Source organism: Phyllopteryx taeniolatus, chromosome 7, assembly GCF_024500385.1.
Source record: "Phyllopteryx taeniolatus isolate TA_2022b chromosome 7, UOR_Ptae_1.2, whole genome shotgun sequence".
NCBI classification, from domain to species: domain Eukaryota; kingdom Metazoa; phylum Chordata; class Actinopteri; order Syngnathiformes; family Syngnathidae; genus Phyllopteryx; species Phyllopteryx taeniolatus.
Window position 1 is genome coordinate 4,271,771 of NC_084508.1, and position 25,312 is coordinate 4,297,082.

Below are 25,312 nucleotides of genomic sequence, written 5' to 3' on the forward strand. Positions count from 1 at the left end.
GCCCGGCCGAACAGGAATTGGCTGAAGTGCGAGAAGGCGTCCGCGCCGCCGCTGCCCCGTGAGGCCCATCCATCCATTTTCTGAGCCGCTTCTCCTCACTAGGGTCGCGGGCCCCCGTGAGGCCTTTAGCCGGAACCCTCTCGTTCTCAGCGCTCCGACGCCTGCAGCCGCAAACGAGTAAGAAGTAACACACAACTTCGGCTTGAATTCATGTCGGCTTCACCACGAAGTAGGACCCGAATGTTTCTCTGTTGTAAAGTTTAACAAATGCTGAAGGACAAAGTATTGTAAAAGAGTCAAATGTTCTGCCTGTAATTCTTTTCTTTATTGTTGTAGGCATTAAGAGACCAACAAAAGAAGCAATTATTTTTTCAGCCTTGCCGCTTACATGCAGTGATTTCTCCAGATTCTTGGAACCTTTTGCTGATATTACGGACCGTAGATAATGAAATCCCTAAATTCCTTGCAATTGTCTGTTGCAATTGTCTGAGGAACATTGTCCTTAAACTGTTGGACTATTTTCTCCCGCACATGTTCACAAGGAGGTGAACCTTGCCCCATCTTTGCTTGTGAATGACTGAGCAATTGAGGGAAGCAATCGTGGCACCCACCTGTTCCCAATGAGCCTGTTCACCTGTGGGATGTTCCAAACAGGTGTTTGATGAGCATTCCTCAACTTTCTCAGATTTGCAAATCATTGTATTCTGTTTTTTCTGTTTAACACAACATCCCAAGTTCATTGGAATTGGGGTTGTACGAAGGATGGCAAGGACGCAGCGAGAGAAGGTTGATGGATGGAGTGAGGGAAGACATGAGGCCATTTGGTGTTAGAACGCAGGAGGACGCAGGAGAGAGGCTCGTGTGGAAAAGGGTGGCAAGCCCAAAGAAAAAGAACAAGAAGGAAAAACATTCACCGAGTTCAATTGGAGAAGAAAGTCACTGCTAGCCTCCCAGCCAGTGGTGGCGCTCGTCTTCCTGTAGTCGCCATCTTCTCCCGTTGGCGCTCATTGTGAGTGACGGCACTTCCGCGGAAGTCAACGCAATCGATCAAAAGCATCACGGGGCAACGGCAATGGAAAAGTGGCCGACTTTAAAGGATGCCTGCTTCCGAGCCATCCACGAGCAACATTTCCGCGCTGTGGGCACCGCGGCGATTCTCAGTGAGTGCAAAGTGTTTCGGTTTCCGTGTTTTTGTTCGTGGCGAGCAAGCTAGCCCGGGACAATGCTAACATCCGGTTTAACAGCCGACTCGAAGAGAATCAAATCCAACTTTTAGCACAGCGCCAATGTAAAGCTGTTTCACAATTGGGAAAATAACTGAGGCTTTCCTAACAATTGTGCCGAAAAAGATTCAAGGCTACAGTGACCTCTGGTGGACAACTGAGGCCATAGCAACCTCTAAAGAGCACGACTGGCACTGTTTCCCATGACACCAATAAAAGTTCAGAAAAGTCATTCGAGTGTTTCGTTCATTCATACCAAATAATGATTAGGACAAATTGACGTAATCAAATATGCAGATGCTCTCCCCCGTACTCTAAAACACATTCCAGATTAACCCAAAGAAGAAATTAAACTTGAAACTCCATGAGCCATGACACACACCAAAAGACTATGAGCCAATGAAAAGCTTAGCAACATTTTGAAGCGCGAAGCGAAACGTCATCGGTCACGTGACACTGGTGTTTCGATACAAGCGCCGATACAAGCATTTCGAATCACTCCGCTTCGGGAAGAGTGACACGAGCGCTGAAGCCTCGGTATCATTTGCCCAGCACTAAAAAACGCATCAAGAGAAACACACTGCCATTATTTCCAGTCGGGTAATGCGCGGATTCATTCGGATCAGACCATATGCACAGCTCAGGTGTAAAAGGACGGCCGGCTGTCCTGAGGCTCTTTGCGAGCCTCTCTAAGCCCGCAAGTCGAAAAACACAAACGGACGATAAGGAAGCTCCTTCAGGACGTTGCCACCATCTGTTGTAGCCCGCTTGGGAATGTCCTTGGATGAGACAAACAAGGGAACACCTCCAAGAAGTTACACCGCAGTTATGGAACAGTCAAAGAATACATTGGAAAGGAAAGGCGTGCAACCCCAGAAAGGTGAATAAAAGTCATTTTGACAACTCCAAAGTCATTCGTTGTTCGCGTGGGCGAGGGGAGCAGATGCCTTGAACATCTGTTTTGGAGGCTCGTTCTTCCAGACCGGAATGTTCCAGAAAGAAGGGTCTTTTGCCATCCCACTGGCTTTGTGCACTAGTCTGCCGGCGCAGCCGGTCGCCAGCCGTTGCGGGGCCCACGTGTCCTTTGCGGTCCGGGAGGTTCTCCGTGCCGGATGGCGTTTGGGGAGCCGGTGTTGGCGTCGCATCCTTGACGGCGGGTGAGGTCTGCCCAGATGTGGATTACGAGGGGCCGGAGGCTTTCCTTGTCCGCAGAGGGCGCTGTGCTCGGCGAACATCTCCTCTGTCGTGGCTGTATTCGGGCCCAGCTTGTTGATTTCACACCGTCGGCTGACTCGTGTCACTTAAACAGGCGTTGCTTGTTGGAGGGTATTAAGTCAGCCTGGTTTCAGCGCTTTATCCTCAAAAGAAACATTCCGTCAATGTAACAGCAGATATGCGAGTCGTACTCTGACTTCAAAGTGATTGACGTTTGCCGCATGGACTTTTTGGGACAAAATATATTTAGTGTTTTAACATTTAATAAAGGTGGTGCCGTAAGTTTCCAAACAGAAAAAATAACCGTATTTTTATGCTTTACATGACTACCATTGTTTTGAGAACACATTTCACTGCGTGAAACCTCTCTTCATGAGCTTTTGTTGTTGTTTTGTTTTTTTAAACATGGCGTCAGATCTGCCAGCAGACCTGATAAAAGAGCTGCTTCCTCTCCTGAATGTGTGTCAGCTGGACGAGCTTCAACCAGGGCTGGAGCTCAAAGGAATATCCACGTTCTCGTCATGGATGAAGTTCTACCAGCATTTTCAGAGCAGGCGCGAGGTCGGTGTGTTTTACAGTGTTGTATACAGTGTACGCTGTACAGGCAGATCTCACTTCGGTTGCGCTCCTGCAGTGCAGTCGCACGTTCCGCCTCAACAGGCCAGGCACCACTGAGCCGGCCTTACAGGAAGGGATTCAGCGGAGAAGAACAGGAAGCGCTGGTCCGCCACTAAGCGCGCAGAGAAGAGAGAATATACAGTCACAGGAGAAATGATTAGACCGCTTTGTTCCTTCCATTTCTTATTGATTTGAATGCCTGCTACTGCCACTAAAGGTACGCCACCTGTTAGTTCCGGCCGATTGTGGCGCAAGATGTCACCAAAGACGACAAGAGACAGTGTTTTTAGGCTTCGTTCGTGTTTGCGTGCATCATATTTTTCCATAAATAAATGATACCCTGTTCATGTATTTAACTTTTCTGAGGACAGCGGCCATAAAGAAAACATTTGAGCAAAGTCGGCTTCAAAAAACAGTGGAACCTCGATTTACGATTTTAATTGGTTCTTGAACGGGGTTTGTCACTTGAAGTTTGTCAGTTGAACATAACCTTCCCATTAGAAATAATGTAAACGTGAACAATTGCTTTGACAAAAGTCCATATTTTAGTAAAGCTTTGCACACCTTGAGCACCATATCAAGATATACAAAACTGTAGAAAGATGCAACAAACATGAAAAGGGGCGATCGATCAAAAATGGCGAACCCAAGTTGCGGTACAGGGAAGGAAAATGAAATGCTATGGGGAGGGAGATGCCGTGTCTAACGCTGACCAGCAGAGGGCAGTGTTCTCTGCTTGGCGCGCATGGCCAGAGGGGAGACTCGAATTTTGAAGAAAAGAAGCGCTCACGTAATGATATCACGAACGTTATCAGCCAAATGTTCTCTTTTTGTCCTTAATGACGAACTTGCGACAAACCGTCCTTTCTGCACCGCGCTACACCAACACGCACCCGAACGGTGTCCCGTCACGAGCCCATCACAGCCAGTCGGAAACCATAAAACCTCCTCTAATGTTTACAATTGCCAAGAATACTCGTATGAAATCCACTTGCCCGCACGGCAAGAGAAACGGGGTTTAGGTTTGTCGACGGGGGTTAGGTTTCGGACTGCAATAAAGTGAAATCCGCGATACAGAAATACTATAGTGACACTGTGAAGCCCACCGGTGTATAATTATTTTTCCTACTGAAGACACTAATTGTTTAATAATGTAAATATTGTTGTGGCACACTCTGTTGATTATTTTTAACATTACAGCTTTGCAGAAGCTTTTCTCAATTTCTACGTATTCGTGGACACGTGAGCCAGCTTCCCGATGATCTTGGAAGCTAGCGACGTCCTGTGCCTAGATGGCATAACAAAATTGTCCAACGCGACCGGATACGGTTCACAACAAGATATCGATGTCGACGCGAGGTGTGGAACGGTTCACGGCTCGGTTCTCATCTCGGTTTCGGGGTCGTGGTTTTCAGTTCTGTTTGGTGAACATTGACTCTTAGGATAATCAATTATGTCTTGTATAGTTAGGTTAAAAGTGAAAGTATGGTCACAGCATTATTATTGTTGAATTGAAATTATTTTTCAATATATATTAGCTGTTCTATCTACGCCAGGGGCGTATATCGTGACTGGCCGAACAATGAAATGCTCTTCCATTGGATGGCAAGAGGTACAATAAACATGTACAGTATCTAGACCTGTCACAATAATTACTATATTGACTTATATTTCAATAAATAAAATGGACACGATAGTTTGTCCGGACTTATTGAAACCAGTTAAAGCAATTGATAGCACAGGTAGTCTCTCTGAGATGCAAACACCTTATTTTTGATGCTGTGTGTGTTATTAATTTTGATATTTTTGCCATTTTTTTAATCCATTGCGCTTGCACTCTCTCAGTATATTCTGTGTTTAAGTGTGTGTGTATTGTTTTAAGTGTGTTTGAAGGCCCTAAAACAAAACAAAAAGTTTCCCAAAACCTTTTTTTTGTAAAAGTATTTCTAAATTTTGGATTTTCACTTATCTGCGGGGCTACGTTGGTAAATTGAGGTTCCACTCTGTCATCAAACCGTAGTTATGCTCGTTAGCATAGCATATACAGGAAGGCGGCTACCTCGTGTCCCACATTGGTCATCGGACATTCCACATATGGCGGTTACATACAATGTGCAATTGTCTTTTGTGTCAGTTTTACAGTAAACTTCAACTGCGAGTGACAACAAGCTTGAAGCAAGCATGCTTTGCCTCCTATTTGGGCAACTATGCGAACCAGAGAGTGAAAACGTGCAAAGGAATACGTTTAATACAGACAAATAATCAATGAAGCTGTCTTTGATTAAGGTTGAATGTGTTTAAAGCATGTTGGAGGTGTTAAAACAAGCCCCCAACCCCAATTTTAAATAAAAAAAACCCGCAGTATTGCTGTATCACAGATTTTCACCCATTCTTGGAAATGATAACACCTTAATTGACCCTGTTCCAAATGTCTTCAACACACCTTGACACATCTTCACAGCTTCTCGTCTGCTTGATTCCAGCAAAAAATCTTTCTCGCTGAGCAAGACTTGAGAGTGGAAGTGATGCGACTGATGTTTGCCGAGCTCCTCTGCACTTCCACCCTCGACATGGACGTCTGGAAAAATGTGAGCTTTCCCACCTTCGTGTCGACAGCCATCAAGAGCGTCAACCACGTGACGTTCAGCTCCGACATGCGCCCCTACGTGGACTTGACTTCGGGGGAGCCGACTCTTCTCCACAGTCTGGAGAAGACTGTGGAGAAGCTGAGGGTGGTGTTGAAGGACGAATTGATGTCCCGGGATATGTCCCAACTACTGTTCTTCATGATCCATCGTCTTCTGGACCACGGCGCGGTTAAACACCTCAGCCTGTCCTCACCTTTCGTCAACTTCTTGACCTGGCTGCTCGGTTACCGAGGGCATCGGTATCGACCTCTCACGGAATGGCAGAACAATGAAACTTTGGGTCTAGGTACTACTAAAGGTTTTCCTTATGATGAATATTTAGAAGAATTGGACGACGAAGACGGTCCCTCAATCAAACTCAGGAGGATGGGGGCGTCATACTGTGAGCCTCCACGGTACCATTGTAAAGACTGTTATCCCAGCCGCATGACGCCGTATCCAGATTCAAAGATCGAAAGTCTGGAACTGACTGTGCGTTTCCCGGAGCAGCTGGCGGATATCATCAAAATCCTGCCCACTTTTGACAGCCTCACCTCTCTCACGCTGCGTAGTTGGTGTGAGTGCAGCTTCTTACGTCACTGTCGGGCAGAATCCTCTCATCTCCAAAATGACCATTTCAGGGGAAAAAAAAAACGCTATCTTGCTGAAGTCAGCAAACACCACATCAGTTGGTATGATAGTTTGTACAGGCGTTACTCACTATTTTGTCCTTCGCTTTTTCTCGCATTTCCTAAAATCAGACTTAAATCACAGGATTGTTTTTCCACAAGAACTGTTACTGCACACTCATGTCGCAATAAGGGCGAGCCGGGACGAAAGAGTGTGTAAAGTTTGGCATAGTTTCACACTTAGGAACCTAAAGTCCAATGTGCCCATTGCAAAGTACAGCTGCACATCTACGAGGAAGTAAACATAAGTAGCGTAATAAATACAGCCAGTTAGAATGAATTGTAATCCATAACAGGTGGTTTAGGTAGAGGGACAATGGACACAGCCACTTGTGCTCTTTTAATCGCTTTATTCAACAAACAAACAACACAAGCGCATAATCACGAGCACATTTTTACCCGCCCTGTCGGTGGCGTCACGGTCAGAAAGTTCCCCAAGAGCGTGAATAGATTTGTATTCTAGCATTTTGCAACACTTTTAAATAATCCATAAACATAACAGACGACGTGGGGGTTTTCCCTGACAGTGACAATATGCAACATTTTAAGGTCATAAATCGTTCTTTCCATTTTCATTTGGCAACCAAAACAAAACAAAAATGCCACAGTGCCTGATGATAGAAACGGTTTGGTGGTGGCGTTTTTCATGGATTTGAGCAATTTGACTTTGCGGCTTCCACTGTGGTTGATTGTTCAACTGTTGTTGTTTGTTGTGTCGCAGCCAGGATTCCTATCAGCCACATACACGACCTGGCAAAAGCTTTGCAGTCTTTGGCTTCGCGGCCCCACCGGTCCCTCCGCCGTCTGGCCGTCTGCTTGCTGCCGTGCATGTCGCTGCTAGGCGTGCTGTTGAAAGCTTACCGAGAACTGAAAGAGCTGGATGTGGAGTTCGAGACCGCCCGGTTCAGGAGAATCTGCGAAGAGATCGAAGGTGAGAATGTAATAGAATTAGAAAAAAAATGGAATAAAAAAAGTTCACTAGTTTTGTTTCAATTAAATGGACATTGTGCTGCTCCTTCTTGGTGTGCACGTGCAGGAATAATAATAACAATAATAATAATCATAAAATGGTTAGCTATAAATATAAAATGGTTTTAGCCATGACTGTATCTGGCCCACCACATCATTTTATGTGGCCTGCAAAAGCAAATCATGTGCCTCTACTTCATGTTTCTGGCAAAAATACCAAAATTGATATTATATAATAAATAATAACACTTTTTACTGGCTTCTGATTTCAAAAGTAGTTATTCATCAATTGTTTGCATATATGTAATAATATGAGGCGATTAGACATTGATATGGGTTCACAGTCATAACGGCACTCCAAGGGAACGCATCACTACGATGTGGCCCACAACAAAAAGCAGCTCGACACCCCTGTCTTAGAATGTTATAATACTACGACAATGCTATTTGTTAGCCCATCTATGGCGTTTCCCATTGTGTTAGCATGAATCTAGCAGCCTTTTATGCAAACGACCGAGTGGCCTCCAGTCGGCTTTGGTGGATGTGCGCCGGTTGATGGCGTGTCCGGGTGTGCGTCTCGCAGGCGAACTTCCTCTGGAGCGCCTTTCATTCCAATCGGACGAGGGCCGGCTGGAGCACGCCTTCCTCTTGAACACGTTGACACTGTGCCCCCGTCTGGTCTCGCTGCACGTCTCGTCTATTCGGCTGTTCACCGGCTGCCATCTCAAGGAACTCCTCAACACACTCGCAGGTAAACCATCAGATTATTCCAACACTTAATATTCTCGCACACTTGGCCCGTGTGAGCGCTGTGATGGGTACCCAAATTCAGTGCACTTTCGGCATAGTACGATTATTCGGCATTTTGGCCCATTTCGCCATCTCCCTTTTTCTTTTAAATCCGATGTCTGATCAGCAATCAATTTAAAACTGGGAAAAGTTCAGGGAACTATTTATTTCTTTGAAATTTCTATGGAATTTATAAGAGACGCTGCTGACCCTGGGAACTCCCTGCACTTTGTTGTTTTAACTAAAAAGAACTATAAATATAAGATGAGCATTTCCGTAGGGCTGTTAAAATTAAGGCATTAAAGCATAATTGTCAATCACAAAAATTTAGCGCATGAATCTTTTATTAAATGATTAATCACACAATTTATTTTGAGCACACACACACACACACACGGCGGAAGGATATCTGAAAGCTCCTACAAGGTCAGTGATCAGGTCCACGCCGACGCCAGTGCGAAGATGAGTGAGGCGACTCCGACCGGTGTGCTCGGCGGCAAATTTTGCTTCAAAAGGATTTTTCATAAAACAAAGGTCATTTGCATATTGTGCAACGCTGAACTCTCTTTTCGTCAAAGTGCAACAAGTTTAATCAAACATCTTCTCAAAGCAAAATGTGCTGTTTTGTGTGGGATCTTCGGCACCTGCGTTTACTGAAATGTCTCATGTATAATCCGCTTTTGGGTATAGTGTGCAAAAAAAAAAAAAAAAAAGTTGACCCGAAGTCAAGAAAAGGCTTCTGTTTCGAAATAACGCACGCCAAGACTTCAATCCGATTTGATGGTCATATGTTTTAAAAGTTAGCATTTATCCTGTGCACAAAAGAAAAAATGTGAGCTGAAAGAAGGTGAAAACGTGAGCGCATACTTCACTCTTTGGTGTGTTTAGAGTCAAACGTTTGCCTGACAAGTCTAAGCTTGGCGGATCTAAACTTGTCCGACTGTCTGGAGGAGATCGTCAAGGTTTTGAGGGTCTGCAAGCTGGAAGGTAAACGCACACACACACACAGACCTCCTCTACTTCTCTTACTCCTCCTCATCTTTCTTCTTGTTCTTCTCAACCTCCACCACCTCTTCCTCCTCTTCCAATTTCTGAGCCTCCATCTTCTTGTTCCCTTCATTCTTCTCCTCATCCTTTTTGTTCTTTTCGTCCTCGACCTCCCCCTTCTCCGCCTCGTCTTCCTCCACTCCCTCCTTGTTCTGATCTTGTTTTTCTCATCTTCTCTTCTTTTTTTTCCCTCAACCTGCATCTCATCCACATGCTCCTCATCATGCTCCCCTTGCTCCTTTTTCTTCTTCTCCTTGTCCTCCTCCTTCACCTCCTTTGTCGTCTTCCAGAGCTGGAGCTCCATGCCTGTCGCCTTCTGGAGTGTGCCGTTGACAAGGCTGAGAGTCTGCGTCAGCTGGTGGACGCCCTGAAGGCGTTGCCGTCCCTGCGCAAACTAACCTTGTCTCTGAACCGCCTGGGTAAGCCTCGCCTCCCCTCGCCTCACCTCGCCGACGGCCACCTGTTGTGCAGTGCTTGACGTGTCCGTGTGTCCGCAGCCAAACACGTGCACGTGCTGGCTGGACTCTTCTCCAGACCTGCGCCCAGCTCGTTGGAGTACCTCAATGTCAGGTGAGTGCTCAGCATCACGGTGGAAGAGTTGAGCAACAAGGTTCTCGAGTGCAGCATACTTGAGGCTGACTTTGACTCACTCTGATATTTGAGCCTGGAGCGAAATTTCTTCTTCATCCTAGTAGTGCTGTCTTGCGCTATGAATGCTGTGTATTGGCAGTAAACACAACTCCACTCACTTCACAACAAGCAGCAGTTTGAGTCTTGGAGCTGTTTATTGGCACTTTTCAGCTGAAGGTTACTGTCAAAATAAACATAACAAAAACAAAAAGAGCTTGTGTATTTAAAACAACTTCATAGCCTCCGTTGGCTTAATGCTAACATACAATGGGAAACACCATCGGCACACCGCTAACAATTAGCATCTATATGACGGTGTTGTTACACTTTAAGCAATGGATATCTGAACACAAAGGGCGCAGCAACACACATAGACATGAAATATAACAAACTCGCAGGTGTATATTCTTCATCCTCTGCGAAGAAGGACTGTTACTGCCGCACTGAGAATGCAAGAGAAGTACAGTATAGTTCATGTCAGTCTTATACTGCCCCCAGGTGGCCAAGGTACACACACCACAATGTGCATTGAAGGAGAAATTAAATTGTATTTAATTATGTCAATACTGTTGTTTTTTGTTAGGGATGCTCAATACCACTTTTTGCAGACCGATACCAGTGTTAGTATTCACTCTTGTGTATTCACCAATACTACCAGTACTGTTGATGCATAAAAATTCAATTAACACAATGACAGATAATTGTGAGGCAAAGACCTTTTTCTCTTTCTTACGCCTTTGTTGATTCGCCAATGTGTCAGACCGCCACAGTGTAGCACCAATTACTGGCGAGGGCGACTTACTCAATGTCAAATTTCTTTTTTTTGTTTTGCTCATACGAATCAGTGGCTATTCTCGGCAGCTTCCACGAGGACCCGATAGCTTGAAATAAGGCCGGTATTGGCCCAATACCGATACCTGCTATATGTACTTGGCTATCCTCTGCGTTCAGAAAGTAGAATATTATAGAATGTGATTTTTTTTTTTTTCTTTCCCTTTCATGCAATTGAGTTGTCTTTGTCCAGGGCCAACTTCATTCAGCCAGCAGACCTGCAGGTCTTCGCCGAGGCCTTGAGGTCGCATCCTCCTCTGAGCAAACTCACCCTGGACGTCACGGACAACCCGGGAGATCGCGACGCCGACACGTGGAACGCGGCGCTCAACAAGCTCCGCCCTTTCTGTCATCTCCGGACCAACTGGTGGAACTCGAGAAACGCCATGGCCGATCACGTCAGCAACATGTGAGGCGGCGGAAGGAAACGTACGTGACAACCCCAGAGAGAGATTCGCTTCGAGTCTTTTATGGAAGCAGAAGCTCTGGTATATGTTCTATTTTTGCGCAGCTGTGCCAGGAAGTGAGAGTCACATGCACGTGTCATGTGATTCGTCACTAGTCACCTGACACCAGCATGCTCGTGGTTGTGGTAAAGTGGTCAATGAGGAAAGCCGTTTGAGGGTTTATTTGCTAAATCCATGTTCAGTGGTGCCCACTGAAATGAATCAATGCCATTCAGCTACACTTTTTGCTTCCAATTCTATGGCTGTTGTGCTGCTCCTGGTGTGTGCGCCTTGGCAATCTGGGGGCAGTATAATAACAGACATACAGATACTGCACATGGAGACGGTCTCATCTACTCAAAGTACAGTCATTCTTAGTCATTCTTTGCAGAGGATAAAGAATGTATGCTGGTGAATATTGTGACATATCAACATCGTGATATGTCAACGTGTGTTGATGTGTTGTTGTGTTCAAATATCCGTTTTGACCGCCACACAGATGCTATTCGTTAGTCTGTCTCATGCGTTTTGCGTTGTTAGTTAGCATTGAGCTAGAGGGACTTAAAGCTAAGTGGTTGTTTTCAACACAAAACAGGGAATTCTCTTCGTTCCGTGTTTAGTTTGACAGCAAACTTCAGCTAGGAGTGGCATTAAACAGCTTGACATGTCACTGCCACCATACAGCGCATGTTTTTGCTCGCATCAAAGCAAAATATCGGCTGAACGCCATCTACAGTGGGAGGAAAAAGTTACGTGAACCCTTTAGAATTTCTAACATCTCTGCATAAATTGGTCATCCAATGTGGTCTGATCTTCATGGAAATCACAAGAATAAACAAACACAGTCTACCTAAACTAATATCACACAAATAATATAGACATATTTTTCTAGAAATAACGTGTCGACATTGACAGGATGGGGAGGAAAAAGTAACTGGGTGACCCTTGACCCTGTATCAATATTTTTTATGGGATGTATTGTAAATAGATGACATTAAGTATTGTCTGCAACAGGAGTGAAGGCGGAGAATTATGATGCGGTCTCTATTGCCACCTAGTTTGGGGGCGTAATTCCACATTCAGACGCATCCGAGAGATGCGCTACAATTGTCGAGCCGTTTCTGAGCCCGAGCCGACGTAGGAAGCGTATCAACTGGGCCAAGGAGAAGAAGGACCGAACTGTCGGCCGGCGGTCCGAGGTCCTCTTCCGATGAAAGTGAAGTGTGCCTTTCATTCGGGAATCAAGGTCCCAGACTTTGCAGGAAGACGGGTGAAGAACAGAGCCCAAGCTGCTTGAGGTCCAGTGTGAAATATCCGCAGTCAGTCATAATTTGGGCTGCAATGTCCAGTGCAGGTGTTGGTAAACTCCAAGGCCACCGCAAGAGTCTACCAGAATGTTGAAGAGGACTTTGTGATTCCTTCTGCTGAGGATCTGTACGGAGATGCAGATTTTGTCTTCCAGCACCAAAACCTGGTTTGATGCCCATGCCATCACAGTGCTTGACTGGCCAGCCAACTCACCGGATCTAAACCCCATCGAGAATCGATGGGGTATTACCAAGAGGGGCACCAGACCCAAAAACAAAGATGAAATCTGGGCTTCCAGAACTCCCAGGCAATGCCACAGGCTGACTGCTTCAATGCCATGGCGCATCCGGGCAATGATTCAAGCAAAGGGATTCCCAACCAAGTACTGAAGATTAACATATCGTTTTGAAAGTACCGTCTTTTGATTGATTTCATGTCACCCTAATATCTTTTTTTTTTGACAAAAACTGAGAAGTAAATAGTGATTTCTTCACAGTATTCACATTTTTTGAATTTCTGATTTCGTGGGTTTTATGCGCTGGAAGCCCAAATTATGTATAAATAAATACTGGAAATTGTTTAAATTGTGGGCCCTGAATCTATAATCTATGAAAGTTTCACTTTTTGAATGGAATTATGGAATAAATAACATTTTTCATGATATTAACATTTTTTGGAAAGGGTCTATATTGGGTCGAATGAAGTATCACAGCTTACACCCACGATTTTACTTGCAAAATACAACACAGCAGACCCTCGAAAGAACGGACGAATGGGGCGTCCGATATAGCCGATTGTCCGTGAAATTGAATCACATTTGTTTTGAGGCTATATTCCCCTGTATTGCTGTACGATAACAAATTATTTTGTAAGTTTTTTTCATGGCCTAAAACGCCCAGTACAGTACAAAGTTATTGTAAATAATAAAAAGTTTGAAAATGTTTGAAAGTTTCAGATTTTATCGAAACTTGGTCATGGTGACATTGTTGACGTACAGTACTCATCGTAGGTGAGTCACTTTCATGGGTCTCGAGGAATTGGTGCGCTTCCTCGTTCCATATCCATTGTCAAAGGCTTGACAAAAAAAATATTACTGGACCAAAAATAACATGTTCCAGACTCCAGACTTTTGTATTTATCAGAGCTAACGCCGAAGCCATGCCGCTGGCTTTCAGCGATTTAATGGACTTCGGATTACTGGCTGCACGCTTACACAACACTGTATCCACTTTTGTTTGATGCCCCCCATTATAGATACACACCCAAATATCCTCATAAATATATAATTGCATTAGACTTATTCGCACCGGCACAATATATCAACGGGGGGCGTTGGGAAATTCACTCCGGGCGCACTCTCTGCACCCCGGAACCTTCGGAAATTCAGAGCGTTGTTGGTTGCGTGCCACTTGATACAAGCAAAAGGGACACGTTAAATATGGCGGCTGTACCGACGTATCCCTATCAAAAGTCAACACGTTCATTCGTAAAGCTATTGAAAATGGAGCACGCTCTGTCTCTGAATGCCACAATCTCAGGGCGCGGGGGTACCGCCTGACTGAATTTCCGAACGGAACCCAAACACAGATTGGTCCGAGACTGCATGACAACATGTACTACGCAGTGAATGTACTCATGAGTGATTTGAACCTCGCGACCTCGCGGGGGATAGCTTTCACTAGCAGCCGTTTTTTTCAAGATAACGGCTAATGTTGCGCCAGTCAAGCACATGAAAACACGTACACATTTAAAAAAATATATATATACGTACACATACATATCAATCTCTATGTGTCTCTTATATTTCATAATAATAACAATAATAAGACATTAAATATATAATTGATAATAATCACTAACCTGAAAAAGTAAGGAATATAATGCATAATCTACGGATTAGATTTGTCTGTTCCTACTTCCTGATTTATTGATTACGTCAGACTCTACGACATGGCGGGCGGTGCCATTTTGATTTTGGAAGAGGGGGGTCTAGCGGGATGAACCATTCACTACATATTGATTTAACGGCCAATGATGAAGACATTATTGAACACCGGCTCATTTGTCTGTATTCAAACGCTAATTTTCCTGTTATTTCATATATTTGGTTTTTGTTTTATATTTGTTTTGCTGTTGTACATCTTCGTTCTGATGAAGTTTAAACGCGGAACGTTTGATTTTCCCCTTCGCGTTTGCCGTAGTTGTTTAGCGCGCAGTATGAGACAATTTGACTGTACACTGCTGGCGGTTTGTGTTGCCACACGTTAATGACCACAAAAAAAGTCTCCTAATCCGTTGCAAGGCAAGGCAGCCGTTTATTTCATCTCATTTGATGCCTGCAAGGATGCTAGCGAGCTAGCTCGTGGGCTGTGCCAAAAAAACGAAACAAAAACGACGGCTAGAAAAGAGAAGAGCGGTCATGGTAAGTTACACGGTGTGATATTACCTACCTTCAAAAGTCTCCTTATGACATATTTTGTTTGTTTGCTATGTATCACCATCCAGAGGAGGAGTTTGGCTCCCAGTCAGGTCGCCAAACGGAAGCAAGCCGAGGATGAGGACGATGGAGAGTGGACGTGTCCGGCGGTCAGTTGCCTTTTTGCCATTTACTTAGTTATGAAAGTAAAAAAAAAAACACACCAATAAAACATGATTACATTGTAAATTGCAACAATCTGTGTCAACATGATTAGTAGCTAGTTGGTATTTGTATTTTTTCTTTTTTGCATGAGTTTACCAATAATGTAATTAACATTCATACTGTCAATGTAATTCATCTGTGGCTTGATTTTATTTTATTTTTATTTTTTTTGTGATGATTGAAACAAAATTATTTATTTTTATTTCCCCCACTTTATTCAAAAACAAGACATTTCAAATTGTTTATGATTCAGTTAGCGGTTTGGGCCGTAAGATGCAAAAATGAGTAAAACCAGGTGTTTGCGAATGTCTTATTTTGATCAAACACAAAGACAATCAGTCAGCTTTCGGGCAGGACGACAGAATTCTGAGAATATTTACTGTTGAGAGGCTTTAATTGAGACCGTTGTGCAAATGGCGCAAACTATCAGAATCATCTTTATTTGCCAAGTATCTCCAAAAAACACATGCATATCAGAACTTTTCTGTGATCGGCATGCTGGTGTGTATCAGAGGTGCAATAATTGATTAACAATGAATCGATTATCAAATGAATCAACAATTTTTTTGATAATCACTTAATTTTTTTTCGAGACTTGTTCAAATCCTCAGAATTTCAGTCTCTCAACATGAAATCTTCCGAGTGACAGATGTGCTGTGTTGTTGTGCCCAGGGGGAAAAAAGGCTAAAAGGTGGCCAAGCAGAGCTGCGGCCGAGTCCCGTGTCTCCGTTCAGGAGGCCGCTGACGCAGCTCAACGTCCGTCCCGTGTGCCCCGACGGCAACCGACATGTGAGGCCTGGTGTCGTTTACTCAAGCGCACGCTTCGAGTCCGGCTGCCTCGTGGCCTCATGAACATTTTCTCTCCGCAGGAGGAATTTATTCGGCGGATTCTGTCGAAGCCCTTTAAAGTTCCCATCCCGAATTACACGGGTGAGGTTTTGCCCGCCACAACTTTGCACTGCTGAACATATATAATTGGAAGCCTTTAGTTCCAGGAACTAAAATACTTCAAACTTCAAATAAATAAACGGCGCTGTCTTCCGAACGTGAGCTGATTGTCCCCCCCCCCCCGCAGGGCCGCTGGGCATCCGAACGTTGGGCCTGAAGCGAGCGGGAGTGAGGCGGGCGCTCCACGACCCGTTTGCGGAGGACGCCCTGGTTCTGTTCGAGCCCGAGTCGCTGAGCGCCCACAAGCAGCTCAAAACCGACAAGTAGGACCACGGTTGCAGCCATGGCGTTAGCCAGCTAACATGACATTAGCATCTCTAGTTTACAAACACCGTTAGTGTGCACCTCCATTTACCTAAACGGTTAGCATTAGCTGCTAACATGGCCGCTAAGCACCTCTTTTTTTTACCTAAACCGTTGCCTTTAGCAAGCTAACACGACTACAGCTCATTTATTTTACCCAAACAGTTAGCTTTAGCCAGCTAGCACCCCTCTATTTACAGAAATGGTGAGCTTTAGAGAGTAATTGTCAAAAGTGTGGTACAAGTAACACTAGTGATATGCGAAATAATCCATGAATTAAATACAAAGACATTTACAACATTTTAGACATGAAATACCGTCAAACATGAAGCTTGTAGCTATGCTTATAACCTGTTTACATTTCTGTACATTTTTACTTTTTTTTTTTTTTATGTAACTACACTTTCTTCTCGAAGTACAGTACAGTCAAATTTGTAAGTACAGTTTAGTGGCATTTAAATCCAATCCATTTGGATTTAATGTTTGTGTTTAAAAACGTTTGTACTATTATTATTATTTTAGTTTTGCGTGCGATATGAAATTACATTGAATCATGTTTTTTTTTTATTTTTTTATTTCCCTATATTTAAACTCAAGTGTTAATGTTCAAACAATGCAATAATGTTACAGTGACTGTCATGTTTTTGATGAACACTCAGGCCTAATGTGTTATTGTATTTAAATGTTGGTCATTATGGTGTTACTTGGTGAGCATTTTAAAAATAGTATTTTTTTATTTTTATTATTTTTCTGGTACTTAGTGTTAAAAAACAAACAAAAAACTAACCACTGATTTATCGTGTTCACTTTATTGTCATATTATCACCTCTTTTTCATCTTGTCCAGGGACAAAATTCCCGTCCACGTGGTTTTGGATCCCGTCTTGGGGAAGGTGCTCAGACCTCACCAGAGAGAGGTAAACTCCATCTAAAGCCACGAAAAGATGATCTTATCTTCAACCAGGTTTTACGAGGCAGGAAGTGTGTTCAGTGCGCGACGTCCATGTTTACATCCTGTTCGTAGGGCGTCAAGTTCCTGTGGGACTGCGTGACGGGACGACGCATCCCCGGCTCGTTCGGCTGCATCATGGCCGACGAGATGGGCCTGGGCAAGACCCTGCAGTGCGTCGCCCTGGTGTGGACGCTGCTGCGCCAGAGCCCCGACGCCAAGCCCGAGATCGACAAGGCCATCGTGGTGTCGCCGTCCAGTCTGGTGCGCAACTGGTACAACGAGGTGGCCAAGTGGCTGGGAACTCGCGTCACGCCCGTCGCCATCGACGGAGGGTCCAAGGACGACATCGACCGGCAGCTTGGTAAATCGTTTACCGTGCAATACTGTCGAATAAACCGCGGGAATAGTCAGCAGCGTTGTAGCAAAAAGTGATAATGTATCAATAAACAGTCTTTCTCAGCAGTAGTGGTAGCAGTATTTATTCGGTCATCAGTGAAAATCAAATTTCAGAGACCAAAAAACAATGAGGGATGAAGCGGACTGAAAGGTGCCTACACCTTTTTTACGATAGTATAAAGTCCGGACGTCTCTCGCTATGTCACGGTTCACTTTTTGCGGCCTCACTGTATCTGTCTTCTTTCCCAGTGAACTTCATTTCCCAGCGCGGGCTGCGCGTGCCGACGCCGATACTCATCATCTCCTACGAAACGTTCCGCCTGCACGCCGAGGTCCTGCACAAAGGCCAAGTCGGACTCATCATCTGCGATGAGGTATTTGTTGACCAATGAGGCACGCGTGTGGCGCGACAAACGCGTTTAACGCTTGCCGCGTGCAGGGCCATCGGCTCAAGAACTCCGACAACCGGACTTACCAGGCCCTGAACGCCATGCGCGCCCAGAGGAGAGTGCTGATATCGGGCACGCCCATCCAGAACGACTTGCTGGAGTACTTCAGCCTGGTGCACTTTGTAAACGCCGGCATCCTGGGTAAGCGCTGGCGCGCATGAGGATACCGTGCAGGAAAATCCAAGCATCAGGAGCCTTAGTTATTGCTTTGACACAGTTCTCCCGGAAGAGAGAGAGAGAGAGAGCTTAGCGCAAGGTGTTTTCTCAAATTAGAGAGAGAGAGAGAGTACATACTTCAAATTTGATAACAGTCGGGCCACCTCTCTAGCAAAAAACCGGCCGATTGTCTTTACGTGTACCGGACTTTCGTGAAACTAGATTCAGGGGCTGAATTTCCCAAAAATTGTGTTTTTTCCCAAGCATTTTCTATCATGTTGCACCTCATGTGCGAGCTGGCGTTGAATGAGACGGATGCATGTTGGTTGCCTCACTTCTCAATTGCGCCACCTGACGGGCTTCAAAGTGCGTTCGCTGCTGTTCGCGTCACCGCAGGTACGGCTCAGGAGTTCAAGAAGCGATTTGAGCTGCCCATCCTGAAGGGTCGCGACGCCGACGCCAGCGACAACGACCGACAGACTGGAGAGGACAAACTCAAGGAGCTCATCAGCATCGTCAACGGGTCTTTTTTTTTTTTTTTTTTTTTTCCTCTCCCCCTTTTCTGCTTCGGGGTGAAAGTGATCTTAACTGCTGTGTGTCCTCAGGTGTTTAATCAGGAGAACGTCCGACATCCTGTCCAAGTATCTGCCTGTGAAGATTGAGCAGGTGGTCTGCTGCAAGTAGGTGGAATTTACTCCAATTTTCGGACGAGGGACTCGATTTGCTAAAACGGCTGACCGGCTCGACTTGAACGATATGACTTGACGAGACTTGCCTGTGTTTCCAATTGGAAATCTGCATTTTCAACATGCTGTGCCGCGTAGCCCCCTCTCCGAGCAAAAGAGGAGGGGGGAGAAGAGAGGAGAAGCGGCAGTAAAACAGGCCAAGGCCGGGCAACAGACAATTTGCGTACTCGGTGTGGTGTGTCTAAACGTGACAGTAAAAATAAGCCTCAAGATGAGATGAAACTGAATCACTGGTGACTCATTTATTTTTTTAATCAAGCACGAACTTGAAATAGACAAATATAAAATAGGAACATTCCGATTTTACCTAACACTATCGCTTTGCATAGCAGTGCATTGGTGATACTTGTGACTGAACAAGATTGTATCACTTGATGGATGACTTTTTATGATTTTTTTTTTTTTCTTTTAATGATTTTTTTCTTTTATAATATATATGTATATATATATATTTCAACAGTAACTTGGGACTTGCTTGAAACTTGAACGTAGGTTAGGACTTGAGACTGCTGACTTGCACATCCCACCGTGACTTACTTGCACTCGCTGTGGCGGCGTGCTAACTGCGGCAACGCGTCCCCCGACAGGCTGACGCCGCTGCAGACGGCGCTCTACAAGCGCTTCCTGAGGCAGGCCAAACCCGTCGAGGCGCTGCAGGGGGGCAAGATCAGCGTCTCGTCCCTGTCGTCCATCACCTCGCTCAAGAAACTGTGCAATCGTAAGATTTCTCGGACTCTCGCTCTCTCTCTCTCCTGAAGATGGACAGATGGACTGAAAGACAGCCCTGAACCGTTTTCACACAGCCCATCAAAGTTGCCTTTTCCACGTAATTCTGTTCTGCGAGAAATATACTGTTATGGAAAAATGTGACTCGCTTCAATTTGGGGAAAACAAACAAATCTTTTAATGGAGAAAGAGATTGCAGTTTATTATCTTTGGAAGGAGGTCAGATACCAGATAGTGTCGAGCAGTATTCTCATTATACTCATAGGCTTATATTCTTTATCGTCTGCAACAAACAACTAATGGAATTGCAGCTTAGTGAGGAGTTGTGACCGTTTCCACGTAGAGCTTTTTGTCTGTTATGCTGCCCCAAAATGGCCAAGGTGCGCACACTAGACAAAACACAATGTCCATCGAAGTGAAGCAAAAAGTGCGGTGAAAACTCTTTCATTTATTTTTCTGTTTATGTCATTACTGTATGTTTGTATAAAGTACAATATTATAGAGTGCTATTTTCCTGAATCGATAACATGTCTGCTTTGGTTGCGTGGCAGACCCCGCGCTCATCTATGACAAGTGCGTGAAGGGCGAGGAAGGTTTTGAAGGCGCTCTGGATCTTTTTCCAGCCGGCTACTCCGTTAAAAGTGTGGAGCCTCAACTGTCGGGTAAGAAGCCCAACGTGCACCAAAGCCGCGACGCCGAAGGGTACGTCGTCGCCCACCACGCGGTGCGCATCCTCTCGTTCCAGGCAAAATGTTGCTCCTGGACTTGATCCTGGCCATGACGAGGAGCACCACCGACGATAAGGTGGTACTGGTCTCCAACTACACGCAAACGCTGGACGTCTTTGAGAAGCTGTGCCACTCCAGAAGGTACCCTTATGTACGCCTGGACGGCACCATGTCCATCAAGAAGAGGGCCAAGATTGTGGAGAGATTCAACAGTCCGGACGTAAGTTGGAGCCAGAAGTACACGGATGTTTTGAGGAACCGATAGGAATGTAGGTTGAGAGCTACTTTTTTGTATCTAGCATGTACGCAATCATGAACCCAGTGTTAGATCAACAACTGTCGTCAGTAGTCCAAATCATTCCACACAAACAAACCACCTTCACTTTGAAGCACTAAAGGCCCAAAATTAATATCACATCCATGCCCACGATTAGTTAATGTAAACTTGTGACCGCAACTTTTTGTCCGCACACAACAGGCTCAAAAAAAGAAAAAGTTGTTTGGAAAAAGTTGTTTACTCACAACCTCCCAATAAATACAACACAAATGTTTGTAATGTTTTTTTAAACAAGGAAATGGCATTCTATAATACTGTGCTTTATGTGAGCATGTAGTAATAACAAATAGAATATAAGGAATTGAACAGTGTGTGTGCATCATGATTAATTCATGGCAATGGTGCAGCTCCTTCTGGTGTGTGCGTCTTGGCCACCTGGGGGCAGTATAACACCGACATATACATAGAGACGGTCACAGCTCCTCAGTAAGCTGAACTAATATTTTTGTCATTTTTCGCAGAGGATAAAGAATATATGCCTGGCGGTTTTGTAATATTGTGTGTCTGTGTGCGTCATGTGTATGTGTGTAAGGGCTACATCATGGCAACACCGATGCGATTCAGCAGCCCGTCTTGGCGTTTTGCATTATGCGGCCACGGCCTTGTGTGTGTTTTAGAACCCCGAGTTCATCTTCATGTTGAGCAGCAAGGCGGGCGGGTGCGGCCTGAACCTGATCGGCGCCAACCGCCTAGTGATGTTCGACCCCGACTGGAACCCGGCCAACGACGAGCAGGCCATGGCGCGCGTGTGGCGGGACGGCCAGAAGAAGACCTGCTACGTCTACCGGCTACTTTCTGTGAGTTACCGTGACGCTGCCGCGTTCTTGAGGTTTTTTTTTTTACCCCACCCCGTCTTTGCGCCCGTGCGCCCACAGACGGGCACCATCGAGGAGAAGATCCTGCAGAGGCAGGCGCACAAGAAGGCGCTCAGCAGCTGCGTGGTGGACGAGGAGCAGGACGTGGAGCGACACTTCTCGCTGGGGGAACTCCGCGAGCTCTTTGCGCTCAACGGGGAGACAGCCAGCGACACGCACGACAAGTAAGAATACGCTTTTCCGCTTGCTACGAAAGCTTGTGAGGATGTATGATTGCAATTTGTTGCCATCGTCCAAAACAACAACCCTTTATAATCAGACCCCCGCCAAGGTAAAATAATACTGTTCATTGCCTTTTCTGTTTCAGATCAAATAAAAACTAGTCGCATCATCTGGTGGGTCAGCGAGTAGCTCTAATTGTCACACTGTGAACCCCCAAATATCGGCAATAATGCGTTCTAGACCCGCGCTATAGAGACCATTTTAATATACAATGGAACCTTGGTTTTCATCATTAATCTCTTCCAAAAATGTCTTGAACAAAACCAAATTGTACAAAAACCAAAGCAATATTTCCCACACAAAATATTGTAAATCCAAATCTGTTCTAGACATTCAAAAATATTCACAAGAAATGTAAATAAGGACATGTAAACCATCCGTTTCCCGAACCGCTTAGCCTCACTAGGCTCGCCAGCCAATCGCGGTGGACATAGAAACAAACAACCATTTGCACCTGCGGACAGTTTTGTCTTCAGTTAACCTACCGTGCATGTTTTGGGAATGTGGGAGGAAACCGGAGTACCGGGAAAAAACCCACGCAGGCACGGACGGGGAGAACATGCAAACTTCAACCAGGGAGGCTGGATTTGAACCCGGGACCTCAGAAGTGTGAGGCGGGTGTGCTTACCAGCCGTCCACCGTGCCGCTACATAGAAATAGGGAACAATCGTATAACATCATTGAGGAAACGAAAAGACTCGCTCCTACAGTTTGCCCAAAAAGAGACAAAGTGTGCTTTCTTCAAGCTTTCTTTGTCACTCCCAGTTGTTTACTGTACAACTGACATGTAAAATAAAATAAGTAAACGTTGCATAATTAAACACAAAAATGTTCAATCAAACGATATGATAACATACTGCAATTTCTCGGGTCTAATTTGCACCCATGTATAATACGCACCCCAAAAGTTGACCTCAAAATTCTGGAAAACCGTTCAACCTGTGTATAATGCATTTTTACAATGCATGATTTTGCTTCCACCCATATGATGAAAACATGAAGTATTATCTGTATTTTGTTAGTTTTTTTCAAATAATTATTCTGAAGTTAAGCACTTTATTTGAACACATAATACTTTCTTTTTATTTACTTCCTCTTATTTTGAAATTCACAGCCCTACTTTTATTTAGTCAATGAGAAAAATAGTAGTTCTAGTTCTAGTCTACTCATATGTTTGATTATCCAGGCAGAATTTGGAAGATGTGTGCAATTCTATAAAGAAAACATGAAGGACCAGGTGAAACACATTTAATTTTATTTTAATGGGATTCAAATTAAACTGTCAAGCATTTCAGAAAAGTATTATCATAAAACAAAACATAACCATAAAGAAATGAATGATGGTTGTTGTTCAGTCATCAGTCGTATTTAAAAAAAACAAACAAACAGAAATAATATTTCACAAATTCTGCCTGGGTATGTAAACTTATAAGCACAACTGTACATATACGCAGTCATACGTACCACTGTCATATTGGAATGAAAGTGTAGGCTACAGCTTTTTCATAACCTCTAGAGGGCGGCATACATTTGTAAAATGTGAAAGTCTTTTTCATTTTCCCCTATACCTGTGTATAATGCGCACTATTGACGTTTGACAATTTTTTGAGGGGAAAAATGTGCATTATACACAAGAAATTACAGTAAGTCTTGATGCAAACGTATAATGTGAACCAGAAATTAGCACATATGTCACAGTTACTATAAACCGTCAAACTCCTACTTTACCACTCGCGGAGCAGCAACACATAAATGGAGCATTCATGATGAAACGGGCTATGTTTAAAAAAAAACAAAAAAGCATTCATGACTTGAAATGACCTCGCAGATTCCGCTGTCGACGCTGCGTCAACGGCATCCAAGCGCGCGCCCCCGCCGCCGAGTCGGACTGCACCAGTGACCTGTCCCAGTGGCACCACTGCTGGGACAAGAAGGGCCTCAGGGACCAAGTGTTGAAGGCCTGCTGGGGCGCCGCCGACCTCGCCGTCTCCTTCGTCTTCCACCAGCGCTCCCACGACGACCAGAGGGCCCTCGTATGACACGTATTTATTTCCGCTTGTATTTATTTCCGCTTGTTTGTTGTTGTTTTTTTCTATCAAAACTAAAAAATAAAATCCATGTTTGTTTTAACATACAGGTAAACATGTAAAGTGCAGTACTTCTATTATGCAAACTTCTATTGACACCAGCTGCATTCGTCACGCCACAATCAAATGAAACAAGAATTATTCATTCATTCATCTTCCGTTCCGCTTCTCCTCACGCGGGTCGCGGGCGTGCTGGAGCCTATCCCAGCTATCTTCGGGCGAGAGGCGGGGTACACCCTGACCTGGTCGCCAGCCAATCACAGGGCACATACAAACAAACAACCATTCGCACTCACATTCACACCTACGGGCAATTTAGAGTCTTCAATTAACCTACCATGCAATATTTTGGGGATGTGGGAGGAATCCGGAGCACCCGGAGAAAAGCCATGTTTCAAGGGTGGTTTATTAAGACAAATTTGCTTCATCAAATCACGGAGCAGCCGATAAAATATGAAAAGCTCGTCAAAATACAACGTTTGTAAACGTACACAGTGAACCTTCATTCCTGGCGGTTGATAGGGGCCCAGCCCTGGCGATACAGCCAAAAATCCACATTAATTGCCCATAGATGCCACAAGATGGTGGCAAAGCACTACTTATGTCTAAATGAGATGATGCTGAAAAGATGTGCGCATACCGGAACTTAAGACACTTGTATCTCAAATGATCTTTCCTCATTGAAATGAATGGAAATGCCATTAAATCATTCCGGTCTCCCCGAAAAATCCCGAGACTTTTTTTTGTATAGTGTTAAGTAGCACTATATAATATTGCTCTTTATAAAAACATAATGTAATGATATAATTACAATGCAAAGAATAAATTTTTGGGGGGGTTTCACTCAGTAGACATGTTGCTGCTCCTTTAGGTGTGTGCGCATTGGCCAACTGCAGGCAGCACAATACAGACATCATCTTGTTTTCCTTTGGGCTCGTCCCTTTAGGGGTCGCCACAGCGCGTCGTCCTTCTCCATGTCATCCTATCCATCACCACTGCAAACAGGAAGGGGCTCAGGGCTGATCCCTGATGCAGTCCCACGTCCACCTTAAATTCGTCTGTCACAACTTCAGCACACCTCACCGCTGTTCTGCTGCCCTCGTACATGTTCTGTATTATTCCAACATACTTCTCTGCCACTCCAGACTTCCACATGCAGTACCACAGTTCCTCTCTGGGTACCCTGTCATACGCTTTCTCTAGTCTGTCTCTAAAAAGACTCAATGTAGCTCCTTCTGACCTTCTCTGTACTTTTCCATCAACATCCTCAAGGCAAATAATGCATGTGTGGTACTCTTTCTAGGCATGAAACCATACTGTTGCTCGCAAATACTCACTTCTGTCCTGAGTCTAGC

At 44.7% G+C, this 25,312-nt stretch overlaps 2 protein-coding genes and 1 long non-coding RNA gene across 6 annotated transcripts; 2 read left to right on the forward strand and 1 right to left on the reverse strand.

The window, feature by feature from the left end:
• The first annotated feature begins 564 nt into the window (after positions 1 to 564).
• On the forward strand, positions 565 to 13,333 carry lrrc41 (leucine rich repeat containing 41). Of its 4 annotated transcripts, XM_061779160.1 has the most exons (10): positions 1,026 to 1,160; positions 2,854 to 2,999; positions 5,540 to 6,260; positions 7,094 to 7,303; positions 7,925 to 8,092; positions 9,019 to 9,117; positions 9,468 to 9,596; positions 9,675 to 9,747; positions 10,832 to 11,067; positions 12,099 to 13,333. In XM_061779160.1, the coding sequence occupies exons 1-9, from the start codon at positions 1,073 to 1,075 to the stop codon at positions 11,049 to 11,051; spliced, it is 1,854 nt and encodes a 617-aa protein (XP_061635144.1). In that variant the 5' UTR covers positions 1,026 to 1,072; the 3' UTR covers positions 11,052 to 11,067; positions 12,099 to 13,333. The 4 variants fall into 4 exon arrangements, with proteins under 4 accessions (XP_061635145.1, XP_061635144.1, XP_061635143.1 ...); XM_061779159.1 differs by having other exon boundaries at positions 10,832 to 13,333; XM_061779161.1 differs by lacking the exon at positions 2,854 to 2,999 and having other exon boundaries at positions 565 to 1,160; positions 10,832 to 13,333.
• Positions 1,154 to 5,631, reverse strand: LOC133480691 (uncharacterized). Its single transcript, XR_009789343.1, has 3 exons — positions 5,500 to 5,631; positions 3,054 to 3,168; positions 1,154 to 2,574 (listed from the first exon to the last, which is right to left on the reverse strand). It is a non-coding gene; the product is annotated as an uncharacterized LOC133480691 (long non-coding RNA).
• Positions 13,334 to 14,351: 1,018 nt separating the features above from the next.
• Positions 14,352 to 24,024, forward strand: rad54l (RAD54 like). Its single transcript, XM_061779158.1, has 17 exons — positions 14,352 to 14,814; positions 14,898 to 14,978; positions 15,706 to 15,822; positions 15,903 to 15,963; positions 16,109 to 16,244; positions 17,131 to 17,200; positions 17,308 to 17,596; positions 17,881 to 18,005; positions 18,071 to 18,221; positions 18,633 to 18,759; positions 18,842 to 18,916; positions 19,570 to 19,700; positions 20,260 to 20,370; positions 20,454 to 20,656; positions 21,391 to 21,570; positions 21,649 to 21,812; positions 23,699 to 24,024. Exons 1-17 carry the CDS (start codon positions 14,812 to 14,814, stop codon positions 23,907 to 23,909), a joined length of 2,235 nt encoding a protein of 744 aa, XP_061635142.1. The 5' UTR covers positions 14,352 to 14,811; the 3' UTR covers positions 23,910 to 24,024.
• Positions 24,025 to 25,312: the final 1,288 nt, after the last annotated feature.

What these genes read in the sequence shown, in the direction of transcription:
- lrrc41 (XM_061779159.1), top strand. Translation starts at nt 1,073, where the DNA reads ATGGAAAAGTGGCCGACTTTAAAGGATGCCTGCTTCCGAGCCATCCAC. An exon ending in GAGGGTCTGCAAGCTGGAAG is followed by an intron (nt 9,118 to 9,467) that starts GTAAACGCACAC and finishes GTCGTCTTCCAG; the next exon opens with AGCTGGAGCTCCATGCCTGT. An exon ending in CTTGTCTCTGAACCGCCTGG is followed by an intron (nt 9,597 to 9,674) that starts GTAAGCCTCGCC and finishes GTGTGTCCGCAG; the next exon opens with CCAAACACGTGCACGTGCTG.
- rad54l (XM_061779158.1), top strand. An exon ending in GCCCCGACGGCAACCGACAT is followed by an intron (nt 15,823 to 15,902) that starts GTGAGGCCTGGT and finishes TTCTCTCCGCAG; the next exon opens with GAGGAATTTATTCGGCGGAT. An exon ending in TGTGGAGCCTCAACTGTCGG is followed by an intron (nt 20,371 to 20,453) that starts GTAAGAAGCCCA and finishes CTCTCGTTCCAG; the next exon opens with GCAAAATGTTGCTCCTGGAC.